Here is a 26,114-nt window from a genome sequence, read left to right on the forward strand (position 1 = left end):
TTTCCATAAAATCTGCTGCGAAACCAGAAAAAAATTATATGCGCAGTGAAATTGAAAAAAAAAAACGCAATTATTTTTCTTTGGGGGGGCTTCATTTTTACGCAGTGTGTCCTATGGAAAAACTTAGTTGTTATATATGTTCCTCAAGTCATTACGATTAAAACGATATATAACATGTATAACTTTTATTGTATCTGATGGCCTGTAAAAAATTAAAACCATTGTTAACAAATATACGTTCCTTAAAATCGCTCCATTCCCAGGCTTATAGCGCTTTTATCCTTTGGTCTATGGGGCTGTGTCAGGTGTCATTTTTTGCGCCATGATGTGTTCTTTCTATCGGTACCTTGATTGCGCATATGCGACTTTTTGATCGCTTTATATTACATTTTTTCTGGATTTGATGCGACCAAAAATGCGCAATTTTGCACTTTGGGATTTTTTTGCGCTTACACCGTTTACCGTGCGAGATCAGGAATGTGATTAATTAATAGTTCGGGCAATTACGCACGCGGTGATAAAAAACATGTTTATTTATTTATTTATTTATTTTTGTTTGTAAAATGGGAAAAGGGGGGTGATTCAGACTTTTATTAGGGGAGGGGATTTTTTATTAATAAAAACACTTTTTTTAACTTTCCCTTACAGTAATATGAAGCGCCCTGGGGGACTTCTATATACACAGAACTGATCTCCCATTGAGATCAATCCTGTGTATATAATAGAGCAATGATCCATCAGATCGGTGCTCTGTTATAATGGTCTGCTGCAGACCATCTGAATAGATTGCCGAGGCGGGATCAGCGTCATTCCGACGCTGAGCCCCGCTCGGCTCATTATAACGGATCTCCCCTCCGCGATCGCATCGCGGGGGGGAGATCCCCCACTGGACACCAGGGAGAGGGGGCAAAGTCACTATCCAAATGCAGCTGTCAGCTTTGACAGCGGTATTTGAATAGTTAATTAGTCCCTGGCTGCACTTAGCAACCGGGGACCGTGCGCTGCAGAGAGGGCTCACGCCGGGAGCCCTCTCTGTTTACTCTTAACGGCCGCATGACGGGTATACCCGTCATGCGTCGTTAAGAGGTTAAGAGCATTGCTTTAGTTCAAGAGCTCCCTGTACTGGGTCGGAGCGCGGGTGCCCTGCATAGCGTGGTCTACAGCACTGTACTCTGACCCAGGAAGTCTCCCTCACCTTCCAAATCATAGCAGATCCACTGCAGGCTGGGGCTTACATCAGGGGACAGGACTGTGAAGGTAATCTCTTCATAGCTGCAACCCCTCTCTCCCCTGACATAGAGTACTGAATTTATGTGCCCACATCTGCCCTGCTCATTCCTTCATGCTCCCTGCAGTCTCTGTCAGCCCTTGTGTTTCCCATCATCTCCATTCCCGCTATAATGTGCCTGCACTCACACTCAGCTAAACACAGCTGCTATAATTTGCCTGGACTTACACTCAGCCATAAACACTGCTGTATATAAAGTTTCTGTCTCTGTCCTCCTGCACAGCTTTGTGATTCTCACTTTCTGCTTGGCTCATGCTGAACACACCCCCTTCCCAATTGCTGTCATGTGACCACACAGACCTCTGACAGCAGCCCTGCTTTTCTATTCTAGCCTGTTGTAATAGGCTACTGTATTATTGGGATCTGCAGTTCCATCCTGTATCTACAAACTGCTGCTGTGTTATCAGGTTTATGCCCTTACTATACATTATACTCCACATGCTGATTGCTGATTATAATATCACATATTCTGCTGTTTCTCATTGCTTGTTTCATTTGTTCTACATGTTATTCAGAATAAAAAAAATCATTATTTTGGGGCGTGGAACCAATTGTCTGCATATTAGTGATTTCTTATAGGAAAATTTGCTTTGGTTTAAGAGTGCTCATAATCCAATGTACCAAAAAGAAAGAAGAAAAGTACTGAACCAGCACACCCAAAATAATGTATCAAGAATATATTTTATTAAAGCACAAACACAAGACATAAAAACATTTAAAAACATGTGTACATAGTGCTAGCCACAATAAGCTGCACTAGAACCATTGTCCACAAAATGGCAGTTGTGTGCTGCCAAAATCCCACTAATAAGAGAAAGCAGTATGATGATACCTGTATACAGGGGCAAAGTGCAGGTAATGCAAAATAAAGTGTCAAGAGTGCATAATATGCTGCCACTTCCCCCTATAGACAGAGAATAAGCCTAAGTGCAAAGGATACAATTGCCAAAAAAGGCTATACAATACAACCTGCACCACGGCCTGTATGGAGGGGACAAATGGAGGAAAACCGCCCAACGCGTTGCGTCGCACAGTGCGGCTTCGTCAGGGACCTGCATTACCTGCACTTTGCCCCTGTATACAGGTATCATCATACTGCTTTCTCTTATTAGTGGGATTTTGGCAGCACACAACCATTTTGTGGACAATGGTTCTAGTGCAGCTTATTGTGGCTAGCACTATGTACACATGTTTTTAAATGTTTTTATGTCTTGTGTTTGTGCTTTAATAAAATATATTCTTGATACATTATTTTGGGTGTGCTGGTTCAGTACTTTTCTTCTTTCTTTTTGGTACATTGTTTAGCATTTTAGTACTGTAGCACACCATTAGTCTTTATTTACCACTGTACTTGGTTGGTGCTGTCATGTAGATCCTAGCGCCATGGTCAAACCGCCACCCGGTTCCTGCCATCAGTTTTGGTTTCTCCATGTACAATTCGGCCCTCTCAGTGTAATTGAGGTGGGCCCAGTGCACCAGATGGGCCAAATAGCAGATGGAGAAACCAATGCTGATGGGGGGAATGAGGTCTACGCGCTGGCACTGACCAGGTATCTGTTTTTTTTTTCTGAAGGCGAAATGGTACATTTACTTTAAGTGGAATTTCTTTATATAACATTTGTAATTCCCTTTTACTTATTTCCAGGGGCAAAATGGCCATTTGTGGTTCTTCTTCGACAGTAGAGATGGGCGAACCTCGAGCATGAGTTGATCCGAACCAGAACGTTCGGCATTTGATTAGCGGTGGCTGCTGAAGTTGGATAAAGCCCTAAGGCTATGTGGAAAACATGGATATAGTCATTGGCTGTATCCAGGTTTTCCAGACAACCTTAGAGCTTTATCCAAGTTCAGCAGCCCCCGCTAATCAAATGCCGAACGTTCGGGTTCGGATGGACTCGAACCCGAACCCGGTTCGCTCATCTCTATTCTACAGATCTCTTATGTGAATTATAAATCCGAAGCATGAAGACAATGCCACATATTCCTTTCACAATTCTTACAACGTGGAGACATTTGTCGAGTACCATTAACTCTTGGCGTTTCGTGTTTTGTACGTGCGGCCTTCCTGCTGGGCCTTGCAGGAGATAATTAAAGGAAGCGGTAAGATAAAGATCTTAGAGGTATGGAATATCACAGCATGGGATTGCACATTCATTTATAGACAATACCGTGTCTGCATGTTAGGTATGAAAAGTATTTCACGCCTCTAGGACTTTTTTTTTTCTTTTATTGTGTAATAAGAGTTGGATTTCTCAGGGTGTAGTAAATTGGACTTTATTGAATTAGGAAAGAATTGCTTGAAATGTTCTTTTATCCTTGCTTTATCTTTGCCAGGAAATGAAATCAGGTACGGATGGATACATCACTTAATACATTTTGTCTATCCTCTGATCTTCTATGTGATTATTGTGACCCTTCAAGTGGTATATGTATCATAGTATAGTCATGAATTCAATGATATATCTTCCATAACTGTAAAGAATGCAGAATGTTTTCTTTTTTTGAAGTTTTTGTGTGAAACGATCCAACAAAATCAGTTCTGATGAATATATATATATATATATATATATATATATATATTAATTTTAATATTATAATGAATTTATTAATTAAAAATTATTGCAGAATAAAAACAGATAACCGTCAATATTAGTCCAGTCCAGATTAGTTCAATAAGCTATAAATAAAGTCCTAATAGTTGAAACCATAAGTAAAATGAATTCAATTATGGATTCTGGATAGTTACTGAAGTGCTGACATCTGCTGGTCAACAGGAGTATTACCTTCTTTTTTGTGTCTGTTATACTCATCACTACCTGACTATGATGAAAATCACTGTAATAAATTGTGAAGTGTTCATTTGAAAGGATACATTTATGATATAACTTCATGCTTCAGTGAAGCTTTTTATTTTGTAGCAGTTTAATAGTAGGAAAGTGTAAAAAGTATTTTTAAAAAGGCCTTGCAAAACTAGAAGGGAGAATGAATGAGTAAGCTAGGAAAATATTATATTGTATAAGGACCCTGGTAACAACCTCCTGAATGTGCATTCTGTAAGAAGTTCCATCTGTGTTGATGCTGTGTAACATCCTGAATCTTGCTCTTATGGGACACTCTGGATTGGTATTCAGCCATCTCTATCTTCCTCCCATTATGTGGGAGGCCTTTATGTGTGTAGTGGGTAGAGTTGAATTCAAGAAGGTGAAGTGGGAAGGAGATGGAGTTGACTGAATTCCCATCTAGAGTGCATAGCGGGAGTAGGGAGAGATAAAATATATAAAATCACTTTATTTACCAATATATGTTAAATAATTAGCAGCTGAAAAAAAGTTTTTTATTGTCGGGACTTTTTAAAGGATTTTTGGGTGGTCACTGTCGTTAAAGATTTTTTTTGCAGAAATGAATAGTCCAGGCGATTTTAAGAACCTTTGTAATTGTGTTTTTTAGGCAAATATGCCATTATCTGCATGTAAAAAGCCCTTTCCCAGGTCCCCCCTCCTCTCTTTCCTGTCATCCACTGCTCAGAATCAGGAAATCTCGACTTTTTTACAAGTTTCTTAAAATCGCCTGTACTATTGATTTCTGTTTTTTGTTTTACTGATGGACACAGCTTCTTTATTCACTCCTTCTGCTCAGAGCATGCCAACAACACTCTTCCATAGTAGTCAATAATCTCCAAAGTACAGATTCCCATGTTCTGTGCGGCTACTGTAAAGCATATTCTAAATACTGTTAAAAGCATCTCCATTTAAAATAAAATGGCCACCACCATGTGCAAAGAAGAAAAACGAATAGGAAATCTACAATCACAACATAAATTATTTACATTTATACATAATATATATATATATATATATATATATATATATAAATTGTATTACCTGTTTTATCTTATTATTTTTGCTAATTAAAAGCAGAAACCTGATTTTTTTTTTATTTTACTTTTTTGTACACAATTATGGTGGCAACCATTTTGCCTAAGATGCTTTAAAGGGGTACTCCAGTAAAAAAAATCTTTTAAATCAACTGCTGCTACAAAGTGCCAAAGATTTGTAATTTACTTCTGTTTTAAAATCTCTAGTCTTTCAGTACTTGTCAGCTGCTGGATGTACTGCTGAAAGTGGGGTATTCTTTCTAGTCTGGAGAGCAGGACAGGTCTATGGGCATTTGTTGCTGTTCTGGACAGTTCCTGACATGGACAGAGATAGCAGCAGAGAGCACTGACTGGAAATAATACACCACTTCCTGTAGGACGTACAGCAGCTGATAAGTACTGGAAGACTGGAGATTTTAAAAGAGGTAAATTACAAATAGTATATAGAAAAAAGAAGCCAGCTTACCCTTTTTCCACTTCGCTTCACAGCACGGGCTCTCACTCCAACAGGTGCCACTAGTTGATCCAACAAAGAAATGAGTCCAGCTTCCAGCAGAATGGTTGCAAGTGGGTTTATTCAAAACTTATGTCTCTGTACACACATGGTGGCATGCCCCCAACAAGACACCTACGCGTTTCCGCTGCTTGACGCAGCCTTAATCATGGCTATACTCCTTGGGGCAAAGCCGCACTAAATACCTGCTAGGTGGAAGTGCACTTCATCAGTACCGCCCCTACCCGCAAGGAATGAATCTGTGGAAAGAACTACTGATATATTACTAGTGTTTATATCTACTTGTCCATATCTCAATGCGTTTTTCCTATGCGTTTTTTTCCCCCTCAATTTTTTCTGTGTGAACTGTCTTCTATTTCTCACTGCAAATTGCAGTACCCTGGTGATAGTTTATTCGCTAAAGAATTGGTACTATTGTATGTACAAATCAAGAGGGATATCTGTATACTATGTATGTTGTTTTTACAAAGTATTATGTTATTAATTGCACAGTCTTCTGACTCTAGGGGTGGATCTTATCCATTAGCCTGCAGCTGGTGGGTGTAGTGGTCATCATGGCGAGACATGGGCGGTACTGATGACGTGCACTTCCCCCTAGCAGGTATTTAGTGTGGTTTTGCCCCAAGGAGTATAGCCATGATTAAGGCTGCGTCAAGCAGCTGAAACGCGTAGGCGTCTTGTTGGGGGCATGCCACCATGTGTGTACGGGGACATAAGTTTTGAATAAACCCACTTGCAACAATTCAGCTGGAAGCTGGACTCATTTCTTTGTTGGGTAAATTACAAATTTTTGCCACTTACTGACCAGTTGAGTTGGATTTGATTAGATTTCTTTATTTTTTTTTTTTTTTGCTGAAGTCCCCCTTTAATACATAAATAGGTGTGTTTGTGTATAATTTATAGGTAATAATGGCAATGTATTGCTGCATTTCTATTGTCGCTGTTACAACTTACTAGCAGATTGCTTATTATGACGTCCACCCCCTACAATTGGGACATTCATTAACTCTGATGGACATAGTGACGGAGTGAATGAGGCGTCTGGTGATCTATGAAGTAGTCAGCTAAGGTCACGCTCATCATTGTCATTAGTGTCTATGCTGGGCTGCCTGATTGACTGATTTTGTAGCTCTGACATGAGGATGATAGCACTTTCCCTATAGAAGAATTCCTCAAGAGCTGCGCTCATCAAGTCTACAGTCATCTAGGGAATTGGCAGCTAATAGGTAAAGCAGGGGATCTGCAGTTTGATCATGTTCCTGTGTGTCAGAGCAGGGGTCAGGATTAATGTGCAGTATTGGCCCAAATTGGCCTCATTAGAGGCTATTATTGTGTCTGGTAAATAGCTGCCCTCCTCCTGCCACAGTAAGGAGTAGGCCCCATTATCAGCGTATAGCACCTGATTGGGCTGGGATTAGGCTGTTTGCAGTCTCCACATGATGCAACGGCCATTACAAGATGTCTGCTTACAATGTGCCATCTCACTGCTTTATGCAGACAATCAGTCGTCCTGTTACTCGGAGCTGATGAGACCTAAGGACATAAGGCCGACTCTAAATGGGTTTTTCGTGTTTCTCAGCCAAGGGTCACTAAAAATTATTGGCAGGAGGAGTAGCTTCATATGATGTGAGAAGGAGATGGTGACTGTCAAACATATTGCAGCTGACGTTTTCCAATGGAAATGCCAACTAAAGGATTATCTATTATCTATCTGTCTATCTATCTATCTATCTATCTATCTATCTATCTATCTCCTATCTATCCATTATCTATCTATCCATTATCTATCTATCTATCTATCCATTATCTATCTATCCATTATCTATCTATCTATCTATTATCTATCTATCTATCTATCTATCTATCTCCTATCTATCTATCTATCTATCTATCTATCTCCTATCTATCTATCTATCTATCTATCTATCTATCTATCTCCTATCTATCTATGTAATTATCTATCTATCTATCTATCTCCTATCTCCTATCTATCTATCTATCTATCTATCTATCTATCTATCTATCTTCTATCTATCTATCTATCTATCTATCTATCTATCTATCTATCTATCTTCTATCTATCTATTATCTATCTATCTATCTATCTATCTATCTATCTATCTATCTATCTATCTATCTATCTTCTATCTATCCATTATCTATCTATCTATCTATCTCCTATCTATCTATCTATCTTCTATCTATCTCCTATCTATCTCCTATCTATCTATCTCCTATCTATTATCTATCTATCTATCTATCTATCTATCTATCTATCTATCTATCTATCTATCTCCTATCTATCTATCTATCTATCTATCTATCTATCTCTCTATCTATCCATTATCTATCTATCCATTATCTATCTATCTATCTATCTATCTATCTATCTATCTATCTATCTATCTATCCATCCATCCATCCATCCATCCATCCATCCATCCATCCATCCATCACTAGGCCTTGTTGTTGTTACCAGTTGCTGCACATTTTATTTTTTACTCAAACTGATTGCGAAACCATTAACATACTGATATAGTCCACCCTCTTTAGAAGAAAACATGATAAAACATTAAAAAATAAATAAAAAATATTTAAAACATTTAAAGATAAATAAAGTTGCCAGACTGGGCTAAATAAAAACAAACAAAAAAGTGAACATAGTAATATAATACATGGTCAATAGAAATTAAAGTTTCAATACAAGGATACTTGAACAGAGCAGCTAGGAAAAATGTATATTACTTGGAAGTGATGTAAAGGTGGCCATGTACATTAGGCCACCCATTTGGTGACTACATAATATGTGCCTGTCCTATATTTGGTGGGAAATAATACATGTTAAATTTCAATGTCTAATACTTTATTTATGGAAATAAGCCAATGCCAAAGGTGTCTGGCATGGGCTTACTGTCCTCTCTATAGAAAGCGCCCCCCTGCTGGAACCTTCAGAGATCCGCCTCAAACTCTACAGAAACTTGGCAGTGAGTTTTGAATTTGCATTCAGCGCCACCACAGGGGAAATTAAGTATTGCACTGTGTCCATTCACAGCAATAGGTTGTCTGTATAATTCTGGAGCAGATGGGTCCTCCAGAGGGAGAGATGTTCTTTGTAACTTTGCTTATTATATTTTAGTCTTTTTGCACTGACTGCCTAAATTCTTTCCCCGCTCACAATATCGCCCACCATATCCTTGGTTAATAATTAAATGCTAATTCTTCCCACTCCCTGTAATGTGCTTAGAGAAGCAGAGGGAACAGCAGGAAATCACAGCTGCTTGCAAAACACCAAGATGACCATTTGACCATCAGTGTTGTGTTTACTTTAGCTGAAGCCCACAGCAAACGTTATCACTCGCAGGAAGCCAGGACGCAGCATGGAGGCTGCCGGACGCTTCACATGGCTCTGTCTGTTGGGACTTTACGTAGGCCAGGACTGCGGTGCAGTGGTAAGTACATGGAGATACCTCCCTTCTACATATATCTGTTATGCCTGGTGCAGGGCCCTTAGTCCATGACCCTATCATGTGAACATTTGAGCTTCAGTGACCGCAAAAAAATCTGAAAATTTGAAATTTTGCCCCATAAAGGTAAATATTTAAATAGAACCCCCAGAATATTAGAAATTTTAAATTAAATTTTTAGAAAACTATTTTCTTGTAATTATTTTTTTAATAAAAAAATACAGAAAGTTTAAAATGAAAAATAACCCTTACATATATCTGCTATTGTAGCGGTCTCCAACTTGTGGCTGTCCAGTTGTTGCAGAACTACAACTCCCAGCATGCCTTGTCAGCTGGAGAGCCACAAGTGGGAGATGACTGATTTAGTGAGTATTGTGTGTGTGTAGTCATAAAGTATTGTATAACATCTGTCGTCCCTGTTGCACCTGAGAACAAAGGTCCTATTTAGTTTGTGTACTTTACTCCCTCGTATGTGGCCTCTGCAAAAGCAAATGTGAAGGCGGATATCAGGGCAGATATTGGGGCCAGAAAAAATGATGGTGTGAGGAATGATGTGTTTAGCTTTGAGATAATAGGTGAGTGGTGTCATCTGGAGGCATTAAAGGGGTTATCCAGTGCTACAAAAACATGGTCACTTTCTTCCAGGGACAGCACCGTTCTTGTCTCCAGTTTGGGTGTTTTTTTTTTTAAAGTTCCAGTGAAGTTGAAGTGAATGGAGCTTAACCCCTAGATGACATAGGATGTACCGGTACGCCACATGGCCACTTTTCCCCCTACTGTTGTCTCCAGTTCAGGTGTGGTTTGCAATTAAGCTCCATTTACTTCAATGGAACTGAGTTTCAAAACCCCACCCAAACTGGAGACAACAGTAGGGGAAAGTGGCCATGTTTTTGTGGCCATGTTTTAAAGGGGTTATCCAGCGCTACAAAAACATGGTTACTTTTCCCCCTCTCTTGTCTACAGTTCTGGTGCGGTTTGCAATTAATTTACTTCAATGGAACTAGGTTTGAAACCCCACCCAATTTGGAGACAAGAGAGGGGGGTAAGTGGCCATGTTTTTGTAGCGCTGGATAACCCCTTAAACTCGACAAACACTCAACTTATGGAAGTTCTTGCTTCAAGGGATCTGTATCTGAACAACTAACCTAGTCATGTCTGGTGGGCTAACATGTCCCAGTCACTAGGCCTAGACTAGAGTGTGGCTTGAAACCTCAGTTCTAGATCATATACATAGGAGGAGATTGATCAAACATGGTGTAAAGTGAATCTGGCTCTGTTGCCCCTAGCAACCAATCAGATTCCACCTTTCATTGTTCACAGACTCTTTGAAAAATGAGAGGTGGAATCTGATTGGTTGCTAGGGGCAACTGAGCCAGTCTCACTTTACACCATGTTTGATAAACCTCCCCTATTGTCTTTATAACACATCTCTTGGTACACACTAAACACAGTCCCTTTACGGGCTCCCCCTGTGCTCGGGTAATGGGATGGTTACAATGTTCTGTATCTACTGCTCCGACTATGACAGACTATGTTATAACTGTGGACAACACATGAGCGCCATGTCAGCAGAGACCAGCAGGGGGTGCGGTAGATTAGTAATGTGAGGAAAGAAAAATGAATCTTTTGAAAAGTTTATTATATTATTGCAGGGAAGTAAAAGCATCCATAGGGAAACAGCCCTCAGCTACTGCAGGGAAAATGTTGTTTTACGTATGGCCTTTGATGAATGGAGGAGCATATGATATATGGATTGCATTGGTCTACATGACTCCTTCCCCCAGACGACTATATAGGCATATGGGGAATGGTCAGCATATAATGCTACATTTCCCTGTAATGACCATAGCTGAATGAAACATCCCATGTTAAACAAAGCTGATCAGTCCAGCATATAGTCTTAGAGCGGAGCTATCAGCAGGTTAGATTAGTTTAACATGCTGATAGCTCCCTAGTGGGCATGGGGCGCCGAGGATGAAGGTATGTCTCTTATCTTCATCCTCAGCACCATTTCTATGCTGTCAGTTGTGCCTGGTAAGTTGTTAGGTGCACTGGGGGCATGGCCACAGCCCCTCCCAGTACCGATCTGGCCCACTCACGGGTTGGCCCTTTAAATTGATAATCGTTATAGGGGGCAGGCAAGTCGGGGGGCGTAGCCCAACCCCCTCCACTGATAATCATGGGGAAGGGGGCGTGGCTACCGTGCTTGTAACGGCTTACTAACAGCACAGGAACGGTGCTGAGGATGAAGGTAACAGACATACCCACTAAGGAGCTAGATTCGTCTAACCTGCTGATAGTTCCCCTTTAAGGACTGTCCTTAGATAAGGTTATTGTAAGCATTCTCCTACAGCAACACAGTAATGTACATTTACTTACCTTTCATTTTTACTGCTACTTTTCGTATGTTGGGCAAATTGTGGCGTATGCTTATACGTGCATGTTATTATATTATAGCACAGACCTGCGTATAACAACCACATGCAACCTGGGATGCTCTCACCTATTAGAGGAATACTGAATATTACACATAGGATACTAGGTAAGATGCACACATCCTAATCTGACTTATTTGGACGTATTTGGACAATGTGCCAAGGCATTACAGTAAGCCAATGTTTCCCAATCTGTGGCTTTCCAGGTGTAGTAATCTATATAAACAGACTGACATGTTTTTATATATTTGTCACTAATGTATATAATGCACAATGTATGAAGCTCTTTCCATCTCTGTTTCTGAATCTACTGCCACATTTTACTTCAGTAGAGTAGATCAAGTTCCAGGATACTGCATATGCAGGGGCGTTACTAGGATTCATGGTGCCCCATAGCAAAATTTTGTAAGCCCCCCCCCCCCCCCCCCCTACGCACAACACAAAGCACTGCACACATACATAGGCAGAGAGCCAATGGCTGTTTGCTCTGTCAGTCCACTGTATTTAACTAGGAGCCCTTATACATAGGTGCAGGAGTGGACTACCTTTTGCTTAACCGCTTGTGTTATGCAGTGTGTAAGTAACCCAAGGTTCAGAAGCCAAGGAGATATCTGCTTTACTGCTGGTGCACTGATAATCCCTGACCTCTGCACGGAGCTCTCACATTTTCCTGATTGCGGCAGCTGAGGACAGAGGTCAGGGGTTATCAGTGCAGTGAAGCAGAGATCTTTGTCTTCTGCTTGTTAACTCTTTTTTGTGTTGCAGCAAGTAAACATTGGGTCACTCACACATTGCAGTAAATAAGGGGTTAAGCAGAAGGACACTGGGGGCTTTTATCTTCCCTGTGCATCCCTGGGCCCCCTTTCCCCACGGGCCCCATAGCAGCTGCCTACCCTGCCTCTATGGTAGCTACACCACTGTGCATATGTACAGCCTTGGCAAGGGTGAACTCTGTGGGCGGAGTGCTGAATGTAAAAGTAGATGGTTACCATTAACTGCTACCTCTGAATCTGGGACTGATCCCCCTTCCATTACATCTCCTTCTCAGGTCTGATGATCATGCTTCCTATATGGGTCATGTTGCAGAAAAAATGTCCGATTCCGGCTGATAATTTTTCAGAATCCTGAGTAAGGGTTCCGGAAGGGTCCCTTGGTAGAGGCATGGAACGTCTTCATGTAGTTATGCTGATAGCACAGTAAATCTTGCTTTGTTTGTTCTCATTGGAAAAGACTAAAAATTGCATTAAAACAAGAAGGGCTTGTGAAAAAGCGTGGATGATGGCAGATGATGAAAGCGATGGTTACATGCAAGAATACCGAAGGATCTGAGTGAATTAGACTGCACTTCAGACAGATTACTCCAGTATACACATATGCTGTAATGGGAAGAGACGGCTCAGTAATGGGACAAAAGTACAAAGTAATAGGTTCCTCGATGTTACTGTTAAAAGGTGTCAGCCCGGCTTTGATTCTCCATAACTCCTGCTTCTTTTATGTCCTCATTGACATATACAAAGAAAAGGAAATAGCTTGACTCAGTTATTCAGATGTACACTGAGAGTGGCTGGGAGCAATATATAATGTGGAATAAATATCTGTCATTCACTAGAGGAAAGCATTACTTCCACAAAGGCTTAGAGACCAACATATTATATGTCTATGTTATTTCTAGATGTAGTCCCTCGAAATTTTATATCATTAAGGGCCCAATGAGACGGAGCCATAATTGTCATAATCATGTGTAATCAACCGATAAAAACCGATAAAAACAATCACCAGCTGATCGCGTTGTTTAATCCTGCCTAAAAATCATCATCCGCCGACCGTGCATCATTATGTGTATGAGTGATGTGCGGCCAGTGGCGGATGAATGTGATAGAAAAAGAATAAACCTTATACATACTTTTCCACGCTTCCCGGTGTTCTTCTTGCTGGATCTTCTGAGCATCAGCATAGAGTGACACTCTGTCCCCCTTGCCCCCCGCCCCAAACCCCCTAATATATGGGTCATCCCTAATAAGATTTGCGATGGGTTCTATAGTTAGGACTAAGAGCAGGGGAGAGAGGACACCCCTGCCTTGTTCCCCTACCCAGCTGAAAAGAGGCTGAATACAGGCCATTAACATTTATTTTTACAGTTCCGAGGGTGATTAAATTAATTAGTGAGGTGGGTACCTACTCAGGGATCAAAATTAACTGGAATAAATCTATAGTAATGCCCTTAGATAAGGATTTCCGGGGATCCTTTACTCAGTTGAAAATTTTGGAAGAAGGGGAAGCTTTAAATTTGGGGATAAATATATCAAGAAAAATTACTGAATTTAATAGCTTAAATTTAATTCCAGTTGTGAAAGAACTGGAAATGAAGGTGTAAGTGTGGAGAAGACTTCCCCTGGCAAAAATAGACAGAATAGTATTGATAAGAACAGTCTGCCTACCAAAACTTCTCTATGTGTTTGGGGTTGCCCCAATTTGGATAGAAAGGAAGCACCTTAGGATGATAACTATTGTTATAAATTCACTTATATGGGGACGAAAAAGACCTGCTGAATGAGATACGACCTACTGACCATCCCAAAGAATAGAGGAGGTCTGGGCCTCCCGACCTTTGAAACATACTTCACGGTTTCCCAGTTGGTATGGTTATTGAAGTGGAGAGAAAGTACCTTTTTGCTCCAACTGGGAAAAACAGGGAATGATTTGAACTATGACATATTTCAGAGGCTGGAAGCAGGAACTACAGATGAGGGCCTATTGGGGGTCACTTTGGGAAGGCTCTGGAGAACTCTCAAAAAGGAGGTGGGTGTGCACTCATGTCTGGATAGTACCCCTTTGTGGGACAACAATAACTTATCCGAGGTGGTAAAAATAGGGGTGCTAAAATCCCTGGTCGGCAAGGGTATAGAAACGATGGGAGATGTGGTGCACCACGGAAAAGTGAAGACATGGGGGGAAATAAAAGAAGAGTTTGGTTTGAGTAAAGATAGATGGTTTGATTATCTTAACGCCTTGAAGAATATAGAACGCTCCGGAAACTTAAACACAGTGGTGATCCCTATTATAGACAGAATTAAGGATGGGCAGTTTGTGAAAAAGAGCATTTCTGGGATGTACAAATTCTTGCAAGCGGGAGACTCTTATGCATTTAAAAGTCAACGAGTCTGGGCGAAAGAAGTGGGGAGAATAGAGAACTGGTCTAGAATCAGAACATCAAAAATGTGTCCCCCTCGGGTGGACATCAACTTATTCAATTCCATGTTGTTCATAGACTGTACTACACTCCATGCATACTCAGAAAGTTCACAAAAGGAGCGAGCGATAGATGCCCCAGATGTGGGGAGATTGATGGTAACTTTGAACATTTGATATGGTCCTGTAGTAGACTTAAAGAGTTCTGGGAGAGTGTATTCCGAGGTGTTGAGGAGAAGTGGGGGTCCCAGAATGCTAAAGATCTGAAATTGGTGATCCTAGGAGACACCACAGGGTTTAAAGGTCCAAAAAAAGGGTAAAGCTACTGTTAAGATTGTTCTTTTATGCTAAGCTAGTTATTGTAAGAAATTGGTTTGCGGCGAAACCCCCCAGGATTCAGGAAAGGGAAAAGTGTATTAGAGACTTTGAAAGATAGGGAGGGAGAGAGAGAGGCTAGTTGTGAGGGATAAACTTAATAAACTTAAACATTTTTTCTTCTCTTGGGGGGGCGGGGGGGGGGGGATTGGGGGGTAGGCAGAGAATAGGGAAAGAGTAGAAATAGAGGGTTACTAAACCTCTGGATTATTTGACTGGGTATTTTGAATTTTTTCTATTCCTTGTTCAACAGTGTTTGTATTGTGTGTTTGGAAATAACATTGTACTTTTGATGGAAAAATAATAAAGATTTAGGAAAGAGAAGAAAAAAAATTTTTGGTCCTTTTTTTCTTTTTTTTTTTAACTGTGATGTTTCTAATCAATGGAGCCATGTCACAGAGGGGAGGGCCGATCATCACATTGAGGGCAGGCAGGCCCACCTCCAGTGCTTTAGGCTGGGCCGCTGCCCGGGAATAGACCGGCAAAGTGTGTGGGAACCGGGCCATGGTTTAAAAAAAAAGGACCACGCCACCGGCATCCCCGCGCCAATCTATTGGTGTACCTGATGGTATACTTGCTTTAAGGCCAAGGGCTGCACAGGCATTGTTAATGATACATATACAGCCCTTACTGCCCTAAGTCATGGTTGATGCTTAAAGGCAATGTTTTCTTAGAAAATCACCTACTGTCTAAAGAAGCTCTCCCACAGTTTTTTTGCCTATAAAATGCACCCTCACCACCACTATTCCTGCTGTGTAATCTGTTTTATCCCTGCTCTGCTATATCCACTCATTTCATTATTGCATCTGACTTATGTGAAACTTTTCCCCATTATGTCATTGTACCCACGATGGAGCTTTAATATACAGAAAATAATTCTTCTTCTCCTTCTTCTTCTTCTTCTTCTTCTTTCATATTGTTCTTGCTAAAAAAAATCCCACAAAGGATATGTATTAGTGCAGTAAGTGAACGCAAAGTGAAACATCAACATGTTAGCTATACATACAGATGTTGTTTTTGCTGTTGGGTGACCTTCTATCACTATATGTCCTTGTGCATTGTATAATATAGAGTTTCTATGGTTATTACAGTGACAGGTACATGCATGATGAACTTTTCCATTGTATTTCCAGCAGCACGGATTTTTATTTATAGTCTCACATTGCCTATTTTTACATTGGTTTATACAAAAGCTTAGCAATCCAGAGTTTTAAGTGTAAGAAACTGGTTTGTATTAAACTTTTGTATTAAAGGGAATCTGTCAGATGTATCGGTTGCTAAAAGCTGCAGTCACTAATTGCTATAAGGGTATAAAAGCATATTAAATCTCACCCCAGTGGTGGAATCACAGCTTACACTGCTCAATACTGCTATGTAATCTACTCCAGGGTATGCTATAGACATACAAGAGAATCTGTCAGCTGTATTGGCTGCTAAGAGCTGTAGACACTGATAGCTATTAAGGTATAAACACAACTGTTCTTGTCCCAGAGCTGATGACGGTTGCCAAAATCATCTTCATATTTCTCAGCCAAGTGTCAAGGAGGCGGGGCTAGGATGCTGAAATGCCACAGGTTGGGATATCTCTTTTCTCCACCTCACCTCCCAGCTTCTCCTTGAATGACGTACAGAGGCCTATACATCAGTCAGTCAGATATCAGTCTGGTAACATCTTAGTACCAGATACCACAGGGAATCTTCATAGGCCTCGATGAGCCAGAACTATATGGGCAGTTTAAGGGGGACCTCTATAAGAATGTATAGTGTATCTTCAGAGATCATTACAATACTTTCAAATTGTTTCCATGTTCCCTGTTTCCATCATTACAATCAAATTGTTTCCATGTTTCTCCAGCTCTAACTGAAGATGGTAAATATTGCAAGATTCCATTTCGGCTGGGTGGGCGTCTACGTTTCTCCTGTGTACCCCGGCGATCTCTTAGAACTAAAAATTGGTAGGTACATCATATCAATACCATGGCGGAACGTAAAGCATGGTGGAGAAAAGGAACAGCATGTGCCTCATCTAAATAGCTGCAATGAACTGTATGAACATCTATCTAATATCTATCTGCCTATCTATCTCCTATCTGCCTATCTATCTCCTATCTGCCTATCTATCTATTATCTATCTATCTATGGGTCTATTTACACAGACAGATTATCTGGCAGATAATCTTACTGTGTAAATGGACCCTATCTATCTATCTATCTATCTATCTATCTATCTATCTATCTATCTATCTATCTAGCAAATAGATAATCCACGGCACTCACGGGGTTAAACGGTGAAAAAAGTAAGTGATTTATTGCAGCATTCCAAAACAAGACACAACGTTTCGGTAACCTCACGTTACCATTGAGGATGGTAACGTGAGGTTACCGAAACGTCGTGTCTTGTTTTGGAATGCTGCAATAAATCACTTACTTTTTTCACCGTTTAACCCCATGAGTGCCGTGGATTATCTATTTGCTATTTGGGAACGATCTGTGGTCAGGATCCAGGACCGCTGGCACCCGAACATTTTTGAGCAGTGCTGCTTAGATTTTCTGTTACATATCTATCTATCTATCTATCTATCTATCTATCTATCTATCTATCTATCTATCTATCTATCTATCTATCGGATATATCTATAGGATATATTGTATACAGTGAATTTTATTGTGAACCATTTCACCTCATATGTTTTCTGTGATTGTATCAGGTGTTCGACAACTCTTAACTTTGACAGAGACGGAGAGTGGGGATTCTGCGCCCCAAAAGTCAGGAAAGAGATCTGTAAGTTTTTTTATAACTTTATATTATTTTATGGTATTATGATTCCTACAATAAACCTATATTGTAACAGCAAATCCTTACAGACACACAAAAAGTTTTGAGACTAGTGATGAGAGAACATCTCGATATTTGGTTTGGATTCCGAACATTTACAAGCAAATATGGAATATACAGTAGAAGTGTACGTTTCGGTGTATGCACATGCGTACAGATTGTCAGGTGCAAAGCATAAATTACGCAGGTGCTAACAGATTGTGTACGTTTCAGTCTAGAGTTATGCGTACAGATTATCAGGCACAAAGTGTAAATTTACGCAATGGCGTACGCTCGCAAGTTCAAAAATCGTTACTTATAATCGTTCCGATCATCTAACAAATTGTTCGTGATCGGCGAACACGAACAATTAGCGTCATGGTCGTACGAACATTTATGAACATGTTTGCTCATCACTATTTGGGACCCCTCTCATTCACATAGCCCTCTGAGCATCATATTAGGTATTAATATAGATTTTAATACATAGCTATTGGCTAGGTCCATTCATTCACAAGGTTTGCAGGCTGGAGAAGGGGTTCCAATTAGGGATGGTCCGAATCTGCTGAGGTTCGGGTTCGTGTGAACCCGAACGCTCGGCATCAGATTCCCGCTGTCTGCCCGCTCCGTGCAGCGGGTGGATACAGTGGGAGGACCGCCTGGAAAACTGGGATATAGCCTATGGTTATGGCTGTCTCCCAGTTTTCCAGGCGGTCCTGCCGAGAGTTCTGGTTCGTACGAACCAGAACCGAACCAGGTTCGGACCATCCCTAGTTCCAATTCATAGGCGTAAAACGTATTTATTGCCTCTATTTTGGATTTTCAGCACCAAATGTATATATAAATACACTGCCTTTGTGATATATAGTGTTGGTGCTATATAGTAAAATGACTAGAAGAACGATGTAAGCACAGCAGAAACTGAGCCAAATGGAACTTACTCTATGATGGCTCTCTCTCTCTCTCTCTCTCTCTCTCTCTATATATATATATATATATATATATTTGCCTAGATAGCGTCACACTCATGGAGCTATACTGTTCCTTAACAGAAAAAATTGTCAAATAGTGCCTATATAGAGGCATACTGTGGCTAACTATAGCACAGAGAGTAAAAAAGTGCATAATAATGGTTGGCATCACATAGAGGTAAGTGGTGCTCTTACAGTGCCTTCATGGTGCTGGCACTAATGTAGACTGACTGAGACTGTGGAAGTCCGGGCACACATACATGACAATTGGTAGTAGAGTCTCAGAAAAAAACCCTCATATTTCATGTAACAAAATCTCAACAGATTTGTAGTTTTAGTTATTTTATAATTTTATTACTTTTGTACATTTTGTGTCACTTCTGTAAAGCGGGACTTCTCTATACAGGGAATGTGCTGGCATTATTGGGCATCAGCTTATGTTGGAGCTGGTCCATTGCTGGCAGGGATGGAGCTCAGACTGGAATTTCCTGGTTGGCTACAAGTGTTACTATAGAAAGTGGCTGGAATGATCTGTGAATGCAGCGTATAATGTGGGGCTTTCCTGAGCATGGGATGTGGTATTCTGTACCAAACTACCAAGAATACCTCTATATGTCAGAAAACACCATAGAAACCCCCATTATAGTCCACCTTATGATTCATTCAGTGTCTATGGTAATGTGATTAATCACCCACATATCACTGATACCATGATAAAGCACTTCCTCTATTATTTCTTCTTGTGTCTATTAAAACATAATGCTTAGGCTATGTTCACGCTACATTTGGGTGAACATGTCCTCCTGGCACATATATAGAACAAAATAATAGGCCCTTACCTAATGGTGGCCAAAAGAGGTCCTTTTGACCTCCTTAGGATAGTATGGATCAGAAGAGGTTTAATCTATACATAAAAGCATATGTTATGGCACATCACTGTGATTATGAGGGTCCACATTCTGGGCCCCTTGCCAATGTAAAAAACAAAAGGGCTCTCTCAGTGGGGCCATCACGTAGTTCTCCCAGCCACCAGTGGGGTCATCATGTAGTTTTCCTACCTACATCATGGAGTTCTCCTAGCCACAGTTGGGGCCGTCATGTAGGTCTCCATGTAGGTCTCACAGCCACAGGTGGGGCCGTCATGTAGTTCTCACAGCCACCAGTGGGGTCATCATGTAGTTTTTCTAACTATTGGTGGGGCCATCATGTAGTTTTCCCAGTCACCAGTGGGGCCATCATGTAGTTCTCCCAGCCACTGGTGGGGCCATCACATAGTTCTCCCAGCCACCTGTGGTGCCATCATGTAGTTCTCCCAGCCACCTGTGGGGCCATCATGTACAGTAGTTCTCCCAGCTACCGGTGGGGCCATCACATTGTTCTCCCAGCCACCTGTGGGGACATCATCTAATTCTCCCAGCCACCGGTGGGGCCATCATGTAGTTCTCCCAGTCACCGGTTGGGCCATCATGTCGCTCTCCCAGTCACCGGTGGGGCCATTATGTCATTCTCCCAGCCACTGGTGGGGTCATCATGTAGTTCTCCAAGCCACCGGTGAGGCCAACATGTAGATTTCCCATCCACCAGTGGGGCCATCATGTAGTTCTCCCAGAAACCGGTTGGGCCATCATGTCGCTCTCCCAGCCACCAGTGGGGGTATAATGTCATTCTGCCAGCCACTGGTGGGGTCATCATGTCGTTCTCCCAGTCACTGGTGGGGCCATCATGTAGTTCTCCCAGCCACTAATGGGGTCATCATGTAGTTCTCCTAACTACTGTTGGGGCAATTATGTAGTTCTCCCAGTCACTGGTGGGGCCATCATGTAGTTCTCCCAGTCACTGGTGGGGCCATCATGTAGTTCTCCCAGTCACTGGTGGGGCCATCATGTAGTTCTCCCAGTCACTGGTGGGGCCATCATGTAGTTCTCCCAGTCACTGGTGGGGCCATCATGTAGTTCTCCCAGCCACCAGTGGGGCCACCATGTAGTTCTCCACACAGTGGGTAGACAGGACACCCCAATTTATGCTGCAAGTTTTTCCTTTCCATGATGTGGATTTGATTGCAGTTCTAAATGTGGATAAGGCTCATAAACTGCCTTATCTTGGCAACCCAACCCAGGATCTGTGCAGTAATGCATCAATACGTGATACTTCTTATTTTCTTCCCCCTTGTGGATTTTCAGAATAATATGAACTGTACCTTACTTACATCAAACATACGCACAGATTTTATATGGAAATTCTCCTGTAACTCGGCCGTGTGAGCTAGTAGTAGGCAGTGGTCCCTGTATTAGTAAGCAATGGCAGTAAGTGGTATGGTTCTGGTGTAGATATACCTTTAGTTCCACTGGTGCATAAATTGCTTTCTGTGCCTCTATAACCCAAGAGCCGAGTAAATCTGGAGCCTGTCCTGCAGTGGAGTCCAATATTACAGTGTTATTCTCCACACAATAAGAACTGCACATTCTCTTCTAGTCTATATCGGGGGCCATTAATAATGACCGTTTACAGTCTGGACATATAGTCCATGGGAATCGGCCCATGATTCATTTCACAGAGTTTTGTGAGCTTACTAATGTATTTACTGAGTCACTAGGATTTTATTAATATATGTCCATGTATCACTGTGTAGACACACACACCCATAGCAGAATGTTCATGCAGACCCTGGTTGGACCCTAAAACTTTTCTTATTAATGTCTGTGTTTTCATTACTTTTCAACAGCAAAGCCAAACTTCACATCTATAGAATATGTGTAGAATAAAGATGAGAAAATCCCAAGCACGCTGGAGTTTGTCCAAACCTGATTGTTCGGCATTTCATTACTGGTGGTAGCAGAAGTTGGATGCAGCCCTAATGCCTGGAAAACATGGATATAGCCATAGGCCTTATGCTGTATCCATGTGTTCCTAGGCATCCAACTACTTCAGCCACTGATAATCAAATGCTGCACGCTCGGGTTTGGACCCCCATCGTGCTTGATATTCGCTCATCTCTAGTTATTTGGTAGCATTTGTCTCAGTCTAGCTGCCAAGATAAGATGGTACCTTCTATAAAAATCCAACAGCATCTTGTGTTTGTTTACTGTATATAACTTTTTTTTTTATAGTATTTCAAGATCATTGTGCGGGAAAACCCTGTAAACATGGTGGCACCTGCACTAATGTACCATTCTTCCATACTTACCACTGTATGTGTCCGGTGGAATACTCAGGTCATGACTGTGAGATTGGTAAGTACAGTCAAAGCTACGGCAGGTCCTACTGGGTCCAGTTGCCTGCTTCTCGTCGTAGCCTCCCAATGAAAACTGAGAACACGAGATATTGTCGTCTTCTGTCGGTGGATTTATTTGTCCTTTTATTCCAGAGAAATGTTTCGATGAAGCTCACTATGTGCACTATGATATTGGAGAATCATGGACAAGAATACACAAAGGGCAGGTGGAACAATGTACGTGTAAGAACAGCAAGATCGAGTGTCACACTGGAGAGAGATACACAGGTACTTCTTATCCACATCTGTATTCCACAACAAATTGTGGAAGATGTTTCTTGGGTCTGGTCAAAACCCATATTCATTGGGACGTGGAACAACAGTGCCAACCACTAGCCCATATGCTGCCCGATAGGTGAATTGTAACAAGTGAACACTGTACTTGAGAGTGTAATTTCACTTCTTTACATACTAGTAGACTTGATTTCTCGGGGATGCCAAGTTCCTTCTTTTTATGGAAAATTGGAGACATACATCTGACTACAATATTGCATAGACGGGTTCACATAAGTGACTGCCCTAATAGGTTAGACCTATGGATACGGCACATGACTCGATATATTTCTGAAACACCCTTATTAGGTTTGACCTTATTGTTTCCCTGTATTGTATTGCTGTTTGTTAGGAGAATAAATAGGATGACACAATAAATAACTAAATAAATAGATATAGATTAAAGTGTCACTGTTTTTAAGTTTGTTTTTTTTTGCAGAAATCAATAGTACAGGCGATTTTAAGAAACTTTGTAAATGGGTTTAGTAGCTAAAAAAAATGCATTTTTTATCATGAAAAAGCAGTTTGAAGCTCTCCCCCCTGTCTTCATGGTTCTCATATGGAGAGGGGAGGGGTGGAGGGAGATGAGGCACCAAAACAGGACAACAAAGAGTTAATTTACAGCTACATCACCGGGCTACTCCTCTGAAGTCAGCACTGACCTCTCTGACCTCTGAATACTGGCTTTCACACAGCTCCCTCTGTGTAATCCTTTTCTCTCTGCTGCCGACTAAGCTCCTTCCTCCCTCTCTCCTCTCCATAGATTACACAGGGTTCGAATGATGTAAAAGAGTCAAAATTTCCTGATAATGAGCAGTGGATGAGAGACAGGAGGAAGGGGGGGGGCTGGGGAAAGTCTTTTTGAATGAAAAAAATGCCATATTTGCCTAATAAACCCAAATACAAAGTTTCTAAAAAAATCACCTGTACTAATGATTTCTGCAAAAAAAACAAACAAAAAAATTGACACTTTAAGTGAAATAGAAGGCAACAATATACAAAGATGTAAACAGGAATAAAGCAATGGGATATACTTAGCTATGAAGTCTTACATCAATCTGGGGGGTTCTCCAATACCAAGAGCTGAGAGTGGCTTCAGGTAATAAACACATGCACAGTTCCATTGCAATGTTCCACACAGCCCTGTAAATAATGGCGTCTAGATACTTTCTTGTAAAAACAGCACAATCCCTGTCCTCAGGGTTGTGTGTGGTATTTCAGTTTAACTCCTTTCACTTCAATGGAACTGAGCTGCAAAACTCACACCCAAACTGAGAACAGGGGAGGTGCTGTTTCTGGAAGAAAGCAGCCATATTTTTCAAAACTTGGATAACCACTTCTCAAACTTTTCAGAAAAGACTTGCCCTCCCCCCTGCTTGGATTTGTAGGGGGAGGTACAGATCCGCTTTAACAGTAAAGCGGTAAACTGTAAAGAACGTATACTCTCAGTAAAAAAATAAATAAATACAGAATTAACCCTTCCATACACAACTGTCTTAATGAGGTCTTCCAGGATAAGTAGGCACTGTGTCAGACTGGACAGAATACACCACTTCTTGCAGGACATACAGCAGCTGATAAGTACGGGCGACTTGAGATTTTTAAATAGAAGTAAATTACAAATCTGTATAACTTTCTGGCACCAGTTGAATTAAAATCCCACCCCTTTGAATGTACAATAAGTGTAACTAACATATTTGTGTCCTTAGTTTGCACAGATAACCCATGTCTCAATGGTGGAGCCTGTCGTCTGATGATTGCTACCGGCACTCCAGTATGCGGCTGTGTGAGGAAATTTGTGGGCAAATACTGTAATATTGGTAAGATAAAAAACATTTACTCACCTGATGGAAAAATATATATAACATAGTAACTATCACAGTGCTCTCTGCTGCCACCTCTGTCCATGACAGGAACTGTCCAGAACAAGAGATGTTTTCTATAGGGATTTGCTACTGCTCTGGACAGTTCCTGAGATGGACAGAGGTGGCAGCAGAGAGCACTGTGTCAGAAAGACACCACTTCCTGCAGGGCCTACAGAAGCTCATAAGTATTGGAATACCTGAGATTTTAAATAGATGTAAATTACAAATCTATCAATCTGACACCAGTTGATCTGAAATGAAAAAAAATCACTGGACTTCCCCTCTAAGGCATAGAGAAGCCAACATACCCATGTCTACACCACAGTCAGATGACAATTTTGAGCAATATCTCTATAACCAGAGGTGGTCTTATTCAACCAACATTGTAGATACCATATGTCACCTTCCTTCCAATTATTCAGCTCCCTTGGATAAATTATGTCACATAATAATAAAATGCAGCAATTCGGTAACATACCCTCCAAAGTAAGATGTAAGAATGGTGTAAGCAGGCGTCAGGACCTGACAGGCTCTCACCGCTCTGCACTTCCTCTCCCCAAATTGTCTATTATTCTTGTACATTTGATGCCCAATTAGCTGAAGCGGATCTGTCAGGTATTATTCATCCTCTGGGTTATCATGAATCTCCACTTTTGCTCTGGTGGCTCCGCACATATTGTTCCAACTACAATGGACGTTTCAGGGAATTCAAATCATTTCATTTGCAGGCTGACTTTCAGGTTTTCCGGCAGATGTTAGACCTTGTATGGCAGGTGATTTGCATGAAGGATAATTTGGCTTACAGCACTCTGTGGTTTCATTGAGGAGCAGACTATGGCGGAGAGAAGACTTCTGCCAGCTTTTTACAAACATTTCTTTACAGAATTACTTAAAGGAGAAGTCCAGCAAAAATTTTTATTAAAGTATTGTGTTACCCCCCAAAAGTTATACACTTATTATGGGAAATGCTTATAAAGTGCTTTTTCCCCTGCACTTACTACTGCATCAAGTCTTCACTTCCTGGTTAAAATGGTGATGTCACTTCCTGGATAACATGGTGATGTCACTTCCTGGATAACATGGTGATGTCACTTCCTGGATAAAATGGTGATGTCACGACCTGACTCCCAGAGCTGTGCGGGCTGTGGCTGCTGGAGAGGATGATGGCAGGGGGATACTCAGTGTCCATCCAGTGCCCTGTGTCCCTCAGTGTCCCCCTGCCATCATCCTCTCCAGCAGCCACAGCCCGCACAGCTCTGGGAGTCGGGTCGTGACATCATCATGTTATCCAGGAAGTGACATCACCAATTTATCCAGGAAGTGACATCACCATGTTATCCAGGAAGTGACATCACCATTTTATCCAGGAAGTGACATCACCATTTTATCCAGGAAGTGACATCACCATGTTATCCAGGAAGTGACATCACCATGTTATCCAGGAAGTGAAGCCTTGATGCAGTAGTAAGTGCAGGGAAAAAAGCACTTATAAATACTTATAAGTATTTCCCGTAATAAGTGTATATTGGTGATTTGTATAACTTTTGGAGGGCAGTACAATACTTTAATAAAAATTTTGCTGGACTTCTCCTTTAACCCCTTAAGGACTGGGCCAATTGTCACTTTGCGTTTTCGTTTTTTCCTCTTCGCCTTCTAAGACCATAACTCTTTCATTTTTCCACCTACAGGGCCATGTGAAGGCTTGTTTTTTTCAGGACCAGGTGTACTTTGTAATGGCATCTTTTAATCTGCCATAAAATAAATGACGGAACCCCCAAAA

At 41.2% G+C, this 26,114-nt stretch overlaps 1 protein-coding gene across 1 annotated transcript in view; it reads left to right on the plus strand.

Moving 5' to 3' along the window:
- The window catches only part of HGFAC (HGF activator), a 44,369-nt gene that overhangs the window by 2,059 nt on the left and 16,196 nt on the right, over positions 1-26,114 (plus strand). Inside the window, exons 2-8 of the mRNA XM_069977358.1 lie at positions 9,006-9,125; positions 11,598-11,682; positions 16,995-17,094; positions 17,848-17,921; positions 22,033-22,155; positions 22,290-22,424; positions 24,179-24,289. Coding sequence (XP_069833459.1) covers positions 9,006-9,125; positions 11,598-11,682; positions 16,995-17,094; positions 17,848-17,921; positions 22,033-22,155; positions 22,290-22,424; positions 24,179-24,289 — 748 coding nt within the window. The remainder of the gene's footprint in view (positions 1-9,005; positions 9,126-11,597; positions 11,683-16,994; positions 17,095-17,847; positions 17,922-22,032; positions 22,156-22,289; positions 22,425-24,178; positions 24,290-26,114) is intronic.

This window comes from Dendropsophus ebraccatus, chromosome 7 (assembly GCF_027789765.1).
Source record: "Dendropsophus ebraccatus isolate aDenEbr1 chromosome 7, aDenEbr1.pat, whole genome shotgun sequence".
NCBI lineage: Eukaryota > Metazoa > Chordata > Amphibia > Anura > Hylidae > Dendropsophus > Dendropsophus ebraccatus.